We start from the raw sequence: 11,846 nt of genomic DNA on the forward strand, positions 1-11,846 counted from the left end.
CCCTCAGATCGTCTTTACTACCAACAAACTGCCCTCAGATCGTCTATACCCCCAACAAACTGCCCTCAGATCGTCTTTACCCCCAACAAACTGCCCTCAGATCGTCTTTACCCCCAACAAACTGCCCTCAGATCGTCTTTACCCCCAACAAACTGCCCTCAGATCGTCTTTACCGCCAACAAACTGCCCTCAGATCGTCTTTACCCCCAACAAACTGCCCTCAGATCGTCTTTACCGCCAACAAACTGCCCTCAGATCGTCTATACCCCAACAAACTGCCCTCAGATCGTCTTAACCCCCAACAAACTGCCCTCAGATCGTCTATGCCCCCAACAAACTGCCCTCAGATCGTCTTTACCCCCAACAAACTGCCCTCAGATCGTCTTTACCCCCAACAAACTGCCCTCAGATCATCTTTACCCCCAACAAACTGCCCTCAGATCGTCTTTACCCCCAACAAACTGCCCTCAGATCGTCTATACCCCAACAAACTGCCCTCAGATCGTCTTTACCCCAACAAACTGCCCTCAGATCGTCTATGCCCCCAACAAACTGCCCTCAGATCGTCTTTACCCCCAACAAACTGCCCTCAGATCGTCTATACCCCCAACAAACTGCCCTCAGATCGTCTTTACCCCCAACAAACTGCCCTCAGATCGTCTTTACCCCAACAAACTGCCCTCAGATCGTCTATACCCCCAACAAACTGCCCTCAGATCGTCTATACCCCCAACAAACTGCCCTCAGATCGTCTTTACCCCCAACAAACTGCCCTCAGATCGTCTTTACCCCCAACAAACTGCCCTCAGATGGTCTTTACCCCAAACAAACTGCCCTCAGATCGTCTTTACCCCCAACAAACTGCCCTCAGATCGTCTTTACCCCCAACAAACTGCCCTCAGATCGTCTTTACCCCCAACAAACTGCCCTCAGATCGTCTTTACCGCCAACAAACTGCCCTCAGATCGTCTATACCCCCAACAAACTGCCCTCAGATCGTCTTTACCCCCAACAAACTGCCCTCAGATCGTCTTTACCCCCAACAAACTGCCCTCAGATCGTCTTTACCCCAAACAAACTGCCCTCAGATCGTCTATACCCCCAACAAACTGCCCTCAGATCATCTTTACCCCCAACAAACTGCCCTCAGATCGTCTTTACCCCCAACAAACTGCCCTCAGATCGTCTTTACCCCCAACAAACTGCCCTCAGATCGTCTATGCCCCCAACAAACTGCCCTCAGATCGTCTTTACCCCCAACAAACTGCCCTCAGATCGTCTTTACCACCAACAAACTGCCCTCAGATCGTCTATACCCCCAACAAACTGCCCTCAGATCGTCTTTACCCCCAACAAACTGCCCTCAGATCGTCTTTACCCCCAACAAACTGCCCTCAGATCGTCTTTACCCCCAACAAACTGCCCTCAGATCGTCTTTACCGCCAACAAACTGCCCTCAGATCGTCTTTACCCCCAACAAACTGCCCTCAGATCGTCTTTACCGGCCAACAAACTGCCCTCAGATCGTCTATACCCAACAAACTGCCCTCAGATCGTCTTAACCCCCAACAAACTGGCCCTCAGATCGTCTATGCCCCCAACAAACTGCCCTCAGATCGTCTATACCCCCAACAAACTGCCCTCAGATCGTCTTTACCGCCAACAAACTGCCCCCAGATTGTCCTATACCCCCAACAAACTGCCCCCCAGATCGTCTATACCCCCAACAAACTGCCCTCAGATCGTCTTTACCCCCAACAAACTGCCCTCAGATCGTCTTTACCCCCAACACAACTGCCCTCAGATCGTCTATGCCCCCAACAAACTGCCCTCAGATCGTCTTTACCCCCAACAAACTGCCCTCAGATCGTCTATACCCCCAACAAACTGCCCTCAGATCGTCTTTACCCCAACAAACTGCCCTCAGATCGTCTTTACCCCAACAAACTGCCCTCAGATCGTCTATACCCCCAACAAACTGCCCTCAGATCGTATATACCCCCAACAAACTGCCCTCGATCGTCTATACCCCCAACAAACTGCCCTCAGATCGTCTTTACCCCCAACAAACTGCCCTCAGATCGTCTATGCCTCTAACAAACTGCCCTCAGATCGTCTTTACCCCCAACAAACTGCCCTCAGATCGTCTATACCCCCAACAAACTGCCCTCAGATCGTCTATACCCCCAACAAACTGCCCTCAGATCGTCTTTACCCCCAACAAACTGCCCTCAGATCGTCTATACCCCCAACAAACTGCCCTCAGATCGTCTATACCCCCAACAACTGCCCTCAGATCGTCTATACCCCCAACAAACTGCCCTCAGATCGTCTTTACCCCCAACAAACTGCCCTCAGATCGTCTATGCCTCTAACAAACTGCCCTCAGATCGTCTTTACCCCCAACAAACTGCCCTCAGATTGTCTATACCCCCAACAAACTGCCCTCAGATCGTCTTTACCCCCAACAAACTGCCCTCAGATCGTCTATGCCCCCAACAAACTGCCCTCAGATAAGATAAGATAAGTCTTTATCTTATCGTCTTTACTAGATCGTCTATACCCCCTCAGATCGTCTTTACCCTCCCCTCACCTGACAGCGGCTCCCGGGGCTTCACCTCCTCCTCCTCCTCCTGCGCCTCCTCCTGCACCTCCCCCCCTCCAGAGGGGTCGTTGAGGGACTCCCTCCTGGTCTTCCCCAGTCCCACCATCTTCATGAAGGACAGACGGTGACTCGTCGAGTCTCCGTCCGTCTCCGAGGCGTTCGGCTCGCCGTTCGCCAGCGAGTCCTTACGGGACCCCAGGGAGTCCCGGTATTTACCCGCAAACCTGGGGGGGGGGGGGGGGGGGGGGGGGTGTAGGAGGGGTAGAAGGGGGGGTATTAGAAACGACCCCACCAGTCTGCTTTCCGACCGATAGAGAGTTGGGAACCCCCCCAAGCTGCCCCTACCCACCTGAGCAGGCTGCCCTCGGAGCTCCTCCTGCCCTTCTTCTTCTTGGTGGCGGGGGAGGGGGTCCCCTGCGGCGACCCCGCCCCCCCCGGGGGCGACGGCGTGGCTCCGGCCTTGCCCCGGCCGGACGCCCGCAGGCTCTTGCCCAGCTTTCCCAGACCCTTCAGGGGGGACCGGAACTTGAAGGACCCCTTGGCCGAGCCGCCGCCCTTCCTCTTGCCCTCATTGGCCTCGTTCTCGTCCTCCTCGTCCTCGAAGGGGTTCCGGTCCCTGGGGGCGTCGCCGTCCAGCAGCGAGCCGCCGCCCGGTGGGGGGTGGTGGGGGGGGACGGTGTCCTCGTCCTCCTCGTCCTGGAAGGGGTTGTGGCGGGGGGCGAGGTTCAGGCTCATCCTGCGCAGGATCAGGGCGTTCTCCAAGGTGGGGCCGCCGCCCTTCAGGCGCAACGGCAGCTTCTGGAAGACGGGCATGACGGGGCCGGGGGAGGGGGGGGAGAGGGGAGGGGACCTGGGGGGGGGGAGGAGACTCGTCAGTGAAGAGCCAATGAGAGAAGAGAGGCAGTTTGACAGGGTCCAGAAGGAACAACGGCGGTCGTGGTTCTTAAGACACGTTAGCATGCTAGCAGGACAGTTTGTCCGCGGAGACGCTAACGCTAAAGCTAGCTTTAGCCGCTAATGCGGACAGAGGGAGAGAGAGAGAGAGACAATGAGAGAGAGAGAGAGAGAGAGAGAGACAATGAGAGAGAGAGAGAGAGAGAGAGGAGAGCGAGAGAGAGAGAGACAATGAGAGAGAGAGAGAGAGAGAGAGACAATGAGAGAGAGAGAGAGAGAGAGAGCGATGAGAGAGACAATGAGAGAGAGAGAGAGAGAGAGAGAGAGCAGAGAGAGAGAGAGAGACAATGAGAGAGAGAGAGAGAGAGAGACAATGAGAGAGAGAGAGAGAGAGAGAGAGAGACAATGAGAGAGAGACAATGAGAGACAGAGAGAGAGAGAGATAGAGAGAGAGAGCGAAGAGAGAGAGCCAATGAGAGAAGAGAGGCAGTTGACAGGGTCCAGAAGGAACAACGGCGGTCGTGGTTCTTAAGACACAATAGCATGCTAGCAGGACCGCTTTGTCCGCGGAGATGCTAACGCTAAAGCTCGCTTTAGCCGCTAATGCGGACAACAGTCGTCTGGCGGCGCGAAGACGAGCGAATGTTTCCCAACATTCCTGAGAGTAAAGAAGTCTGGAGGTTCAGAACGCAACATTCCTAACCAGTAATCAGATTACAGTTACTTGTCCCAAGTCACTACGATACTGTTGTGACGAGAGAGGGAGAGAGAGAGAGAGAGAGAGAGAGAGAGAGAGAGAGACAGTGAGAGAGAGAGAGAGAGAGACAGTGAGAGAGAGAGAGAGAGAGACAGACAGACAGAGAGAGAGAGAGACAGACAGACAGAGAGAGAGAGAGAGAGAGACAGACAGTGAGAGAGAGAGAGAGAGAGAGAGACAGTGAGAGAGAGACAATGAGAGAGAGAGAGAGACAGTGAGAGAGAGACAATGAGAGAGAGAGAGAGAGAGAGAGAGACAATGGAGAGAGAGAGAGAGAGAGAGAGAGAGAGACAGAGAGAGACAGAGAGAGAGAGGGAGACAGAGAGAGAGAGAGAGACAGAGAGAGAGAGAGACAGACAGACAGACAGACAGACAGACAGACAGAGAGAGAGAGAGAGAGAGAGAGAGAGAGAATGAGAGCGAGAGAGAGAGAGGGAGAGAGAAGGAGACAGAGACAGAGAGAGAGAGAAAGAGAGAGAGAGAGACAGGGAGAGAGACAGAGAGAGAGAGACAGACAGAGAGAGAGAGAGAGACAGAGAGAGAGAGACAGTGAGAGAGAGACAATGAGGGAGAGAGAAGGAGACAGAGAGAGAGAGAGAGAGAGACAGAGAGCGAGAGAGAGAGAGAGACAGAGAGAGAGAGAGACAGAGAGAGAGAGAGACAGAGAGAGAGAGACAGACAGAGAGAGATGGAGAGGACAGACTTTGTTCACTTCTGAAGAGACATTCCAGGTATGAGGACAATTGTTACTGGAGGGACACCTGGAGGGACACCTAGCGGGACACCTGGAGGGACACCTAGAGGGACAACTGGAGGGACACCTAGAGGGACAACTGGAGGGACACCTAGAGGGACACCTGGAGGGGCACCTGGAGGGACACCTAGAGGGACAACTGGAGGGACACCTAGGCCCCCATCTCTCTCTCACCAGAGGCGACGCAGTCATTCGGTGCTTTATAAATAAAGTTGAGTTGAATTGAGTTGCTCATTCACAGCCGGTGCACCTGAAGTGGTGCTGCCTTCACGAGCGCAGGAATTCTCACCACTTCCTCCGCATGACACACCCTGATAAGACTCCCTCACTTTATGGCGGCTCAGATAACAGCCGGCCAGTTACCATGGCAACACGTCCGCCTCGCTCTGAGACATCCGGGACGGGACAGGACGGTATGGGACAGGATGGGACAGGACAGGACAGGACGGGTCAGGACAGGACGGAACGGGTCAGGGCGGGTCAGGACAGGACAGGACAGGACAGGACAGGACAGGACGGGACAGGATGGGACAGGACAGGACGGGTCAGGACAGGATGGGATGGGTTGGGACAGGATGGGACAGGACGGGTCAGGACAGGACAGGACAGGACAGGACAGGATGGGACAGGACAGGACGGGTCAGGACAGGATGGGATGGGTTGGGACAGGATGGGACAGGACGAGTCAGGACAGGATGGGACAGGACAGGACGGGTCAGGACAGGATGGGATGGGTTGGGACAGGATGGGACAGGACGGGTCAGGACAGGACAGGACAGGACAGGACAGGATGGGACAGGACGGGTCAGGACAGGATGGGATGGGTTGGGACAGGATGGGACAGGACGAGTCAGGACAGGATGGGACAGGACAGGATGGGATGGGTTGGGACAGGATGGGACAGGACGAGTCAGGACAGGATGGGACAGGACAGGATGGGATGGGTTGGGACAGGATGGGACAGGACGAGTCAGGACAGGATGGGACAGGACAGGATGGGATGGGTTGGGACAGGATGGGACAGGACGGGTCAGGACAGGACAGGACAGGACAGGACAGGATGGGACAGGACAGGACAGGACAGGACAGGACAGGACAGGACAGGATGGGACAGGACAGGACGGGTCAGGACAGGATGGGATGGGTTGGGACAGGATGGGACAGGACGGGTCAGGACAGGACGGGACGGGTGGAGTTCGGGTTCCAAACAGAGCGTGTTTCTATCGGCGCCATAAATAGCCAAAGTTGTAACGTTTAGCCTCATGACGCCCTCGAGTGACGGGGACAGCAGGACGGGGACAGCAGGACGGGGACAACAGGACGGGGACGAACATAAGGAAAGTCTTTATCATGAGACTCGATGAAGAATCAAAGCGTCTCCATGGCAACAGGAGAGGCTCTGATTGGCCGTGAGGAGGTCACATGATGCTCAGGTGAGTCAGAGTGTAAACATTAACGTAGACTTTGATCTGTCACACTGCTTCGTCACCCTCCCCCTCCTCCACCCTCCCCCACCTGCCCTACACCCTCCCCCTCCTCCACCCTCCCCCACCTGCCCTCCACCTCCACCTGTCCTCCTCCTCCACCTGTCCTCCTCCTGTCCCCCACCTGTCCCCCACCTGTCCTCCACCTGTCCTCCTCCTGTTCTCCACCTGTCCCCCACCTGTCCTCCTCCTGTTCTCCACCTGTCCTCCACCTGTCCCCCACCTGTCCTAGGAAGGTTCTCTGACCAGGTTTTCCAGCAGAACAGGGACACTGGCTGAGACACGTCTCCTGTCTGTCCTGCAGACTCTGGTTCAGGTGAGTCTGCAGGACACACACACACACACACACACACACACACACACACACACACACACACACACACACACACACACACACACACACACACACACACACACACACACACACACACACACACACAAACAGGAAGTGATTCAGGCGCTGCTCCTAGAAACAAACAATGGCAGCGGAAAACATGGACATACGTCTCCTGGTCGTCCCGCCACTCGTCCCTGAAACCCCCGTCACACCCCGCCTCACTCTGAGACACTCTGAGACACTCTGGGACACCCCGCCTCACTCTGAGACACTCTGGGACACCCCGCCTCACTCTGAGACACTCTGAGACACTCTGGGACACCCGCCTCACTCTGAGACACTCTGAGACACTCTGAGACACTCTGGGACACCCCGCCTCACTCTGAGACACTCTGAGACACTCTGGGACACCCCGCCTCACTCTGAGACACTCTGAGAAAATCTGGGACACCCCGCCTCACTCTGAGACACTCTGAGACACTCTGGGACACCCCGCCTCACTCTGAGACACTCTGAGACACTCTGGGACACCCCGCCTCACTCTGAGACACTCTGAGACACTCTGGGACACCCCGCCTCACTCTGAGACACTCTGAGACACTCTGGGACACCCCGCCTCACTCTGAGACACTCTGAGACACTCTGGGACACTCTGGCACACTCAGAGACACTATTTATAGCAACACACACACGTCAAACCTTTGACAACAAACAGGAAGTCGAACAGATATCTAAGAAAACAACCTTCACCCTGACAACTGTGTGTGTGTGTGTGTGTGTGTGTGTGTGTGTGTGTGTGTGTGTGTGTGTGTGTGTGTGTGTGTGTGTGTGTGTGTGTGTGTGGTGATAAAGGCGATGGAGGAAACCAACAGTCCATAAATAAAAGATGTCTCCAGTGAAACTCTTCTTCTTTCTATTGATGCAGTTTGTTTCACTGAATAAACTAGTACATATATACATATATGAAGAAGAAGAGTTTCACTGGATATATATATATATATATATATATACGTGTATGTGTATATATATATATACGTGTATGTGTATATATATATATGTATATATATGGTTTGTCCAATAGAATGTGAGTGTGTGTGTTCAGTACTCAAACAGCACCAACTAGTGGACGAACATGGTCACATGATCATTTCCCACGTTTCTGCTGTTGCCATGGAAACCAGTGTTTACAGTCCACATAGGAACCAGTCCAACATGTTGGTCGTCTCTAGAACCATTCAGGTTCTCTCTGGTTCCACCTAGTCTCTGTGGCTGAGGTTCGAGGGACGGAGTCGTCCAACGGGACCGGGACAGTGTCCTCCAGGACAGAGTCGTCCAGCCAGATCAGGACAGTGTCCTCCAGGACAGTGTCGTCCAGGACAGAGTCGTCCAGCCAGACCGGGACAGTGTCCTCCAGGACAGAGTCGTCCAGCCAGATCAGGACAGTGTCCTCCAGGACAGTGTCGTCCAGGACAGAGTCGTCCAGCCAGACCAGGACAGTGTCCTCCAGGACAGTGTCGTCCAGGACAGAGTCGTCCAGCCAGCCACGAGTCCTGGCTGCCGTGAATGAATGAAGGTGTGAATGCTGACTCAGCATTCACATTCCTCAGGCAGAATCGAGTTTCGTTTCCCCGACTCGTCGCTGAGTCAGCATTGTGAGGCTTAATGAGAGCCAGATGCATCGTGGGTAAACGTGAGCTCACGCTTCCTGCAGCTCCCAGAGCCGCTGACCAGAATGTCAATCACCTGTCCCCCGGGGACACTCTACTGTCCCCCCGGTCCAGACTGGAACTGTCCCCCCTGGTTCAGTCAGTAGTTTAGTCAGTAGTTTGGTCAGTGGTTTGGTCAGTAGTGTGGTCAGTAGTTTGGTCAGTAGTTTGGTCAGTGGTTTGGTCAGTAGTGTGGTCAGTAGTTTGGTCAGTAGTGTGGTCAGTAGTGTGGTCAGTAGTTTGGTCAGTAGTGTGGTCAGTAGTTTGGTCAGTGGTTTGGTCAGTAGTTTGGTCAATAGTTTGGTCAGTGGTTTGGTCAATAGTTTGGTCAATAGTTTGGTCAGTGGTTTGGTCAGTGGTTTGGTCAGTGGTTTGGTCAATAGTTTGGTCAATAGTTTGGTCAGTAGTTTGGTCAGTAGTTCAGTCAGTAGTTTGGTCAATAGTTTGGTCAGTAGTTTGGTCAGTAGTTCAGTCAGTAGTTCGGTCAGTAGTTTGGTCAGTAGTTTGGTCAGTAGTTTGGGCAGTAGATCAGTCAGTAGTTCAGTCAGTAGTTTGGTCAATAGTTTGGTCAGTAGTTCAGTCAGTAGTTTGGTCAGTGGTTTGGTGGCTCCGTCAGGACTGGGTGGAGGCTGAAGGTGTTGAAAGTATAAACTGTGCTGACATTTGGACGTGGTGCGTTCGAGGGGCGTGGGGAAAAGCAGCTCCTGCTGAAGGTCAGGCTGAAGGAGTGTTTCTGCTTTATTACAGTCTGACGTCTGATCACACCGGCTGTTTCCATGACGACCAGACGTCCAGTGAAGGTCTGCCAGTCACACCTGGTTCCACAGCAGGGCTGTGCTATGGGAAGGATCTCTAGAACGTCTCCAGAACAAAACACAACGTCTCCAGAACGTCTCCAGAACAAAACACGTCTCCAGAACAAAACACAACGTCCCCAGAACGTCTCCAGAACAAAACACAATGCATCCAGAACAAAACACAACGTCTCCAGAACGTCTCCAGAACAAAACACAACATCTCCAGAACGTCTCCAGAACAAAACACAACGCATCCAGAACGTCTCCAGAACAAAACACAACATCTCCAGAACGTCTCCAGAAATAAACACAACGTCTCCAGAACGTCTCCAGAACAAAACACGTCTCCAGAACAAAACACAACGTCTCCAGAACAAAACACAATGCATCCAGAACAAAACACAACGTCTCCAGAACGTCTCCAGAACAAAACACAACGTCTCCAGAACGTCTCCAGAACAAAACACAACGCATCCAGAACGTCTCCAGAACAAAACACGTCTCCAGAAGGTCTCCAGAACAAAACACAACGCATCCAGAACGTCTCCAGAACAAAACACAACGTCTCCAGAACAAAACACAACGTCTCCAGAACAAAACACAACGTCTCCAGAACGTCTCCAGAACAAAACACAACGTCTCCAGAACGTCTCCAGAACAAAACACAACGCATCCAGAACGTCTCCAGAACAAAACACAACGCATCCAGAACGTCTCCAGAACAAAACACAACGTCTCCAGAACGTCTCCAGAACAAAACACAACGCATTCATAACGTCTCCAGAACAAAACACGTCTCCAGAATGTCTCCAGAAAAAAAACACGTCTCCAGAACAAAACGTCTCCAGAACAAAACACAACGCATCCAGAACAAAACGTCTCCAGAACAAAACACAACGTCTCCAGAACGTCTCCAGAACAAAACAAAACACAACGCATCCAGAACAAAACGTCTCCAGAACAAAACACAACGTCTCCAGAACGTCTCCAGAACAAAACACAATGTATCTAGAACAAAACAAAACGTCTCCAGAACGTCTCCAGAACAAAACACAACGTCTCCAGAACGTCTCCAGAACAAAACACAACGTCTCCAGAACAAAACAAAATGTCTCCAGAACGTCTCCAGAACAAAACACAATGTATCCAGAACAAAACAAAACGTCTCCAGAACGTCTCCAGAACAAAACACGTCTCCAGAACGTCTCCAGAACAAAACACAATGTATCCAGAACAAAACACAACATCTTCAGAACAAAACACAACGTCTCCAGAACAAAACACAACGTCTCCAGAACGTCTCCAGAACATCTCCAGAACAAAACAGAACGTTTCTAGAACGTCTCCAGAACAAAACAGAAGGTTTCCAGAACGTCTCCAGAACAAAACACAACGTCTCCAGAACATCTCCAGAACAAAACACAATGTATCCAGAACAAAACAAATCGTGTCCAGAACGTCTCCAGAACAAGACACAACGTATCCAGAACAAAACACAACGTCTTCAGATCAAAACACAACGTCTCCAGAACAAAACACAACGTCTCCAGAATGTCTCCAGAACAAAACAGAACATTTCTAGAACGTCTCTAGAACAAAACCGAAGGTTTCCAGAACGTCTCCAGAACAAATCACAACGTCTCCAGAACAAATCACAACGTCTCCAGAACACAGCCTGTCCTCCGGAGACAGTGGACACAGACTCGGTCTGAGGTCAAAGGTCAGTGGAGTTCAGACAGAAAGTGAATTCTAACAGGAAGTCAAAGAGTCCGACTCAGCAGGTTCTAGATGATGACAGTCATTCACTCTGTCATCAGCTCAGCGTGATGGAGGGGGGTGGAGGGTGGAGGAGGGGGGTGGAGGGCAGGAAGCTCAGCGAGGTTCCAGAACCACTGAATGAAGAAAAGTGACAGCAGAACCAAAGAGACGTTGCTCCGGAGACAGAGGACGTGTCAGAGAGCAGCAGCAGCTTTTTAAAGCGACACACACGTCAAAATGTTAACATGGCGCCGCCAACTAATGCTAATGTGTAGCACCAGCTAATGCTAACATGTAGCCGCCAACTAATGATAATGTCTAGCACCAGCTAATGCTAACGTGTAGCCACCAACTAATGCTAATGTCTAGCACCAGCTAATGCTAACATGTAGCCACCAACTAATGCTAATGTGTAGCACCAGCTAATGCTAAAAAGTAGCCACCAACTAATGCTAACGTGTAGCCACCAACTAATGCTAATGTGTAGCAACAGCTAATGCTCACATGTAGCCACCAGCTAATGCTAACATGTAGCACCAGCTAATGCTAACAGACAGTAATGATCCTGGTAGTATTTCAAGTAATCCCAATTAGTCATTCCAACACGCTGAGCGAGTAGTGATCCAGGAGGTAATCTGATTACTTCAGCAGACACTAATGATTTTGGAGGTAATCTGATTACTTCAGCAGACAGTAATGCTCCAGGAGGTAATCTAATTACTTCAGATGGCAGCAATGACCCAGGAGGTAATCT

At 52.1% G+C, this 11,846-nt stretch overlaps 1 protein-coding gene across 1 annotated transcript in view; it reads right to left on the bottom strand.

The window, feature by feature from the left end:
* Positions 1-2,593: 2,593 nt before the first annotated feature.
* LOC308148560 (uncharacterized protein) overlaps positions 2,594-11,846 on the bottom strand; it is a gene marked incomplete at its 3' end in the record, with an annotated part of 13,414 nt that continues 4,161 nt past the window's right edge. The window contains exons 2-3 of the mRNA XM_080522034.1: positions 2,955-3,455; positions 2,594-2,829 (exon numbers count right to left, since the gene is read on the bottom strand). Of these exons, the coding sequence (XP_080378160.1) occupies positions 2,594-2,829; positions 2,955-3,418 (700 nt within the window). The remainder of the gene's footprint in view (positions 2,830-2,954; positions 3,456-11,846) is intronic.

Source organism: Blennius ocellaris, assembly GCF_963422515.1.
Source record: "Blennius ocellaris genome assembly, contig: SCAFFOLD_178, whole genome shotgun sequence".
Taxonomy (NCBI): domain Eukaryota; kingdom Metazoa; phylum Chordata; class Actinopteri; order Blenniiformes; family Blenniidae; genus Blennius; species Blennius ocellaris.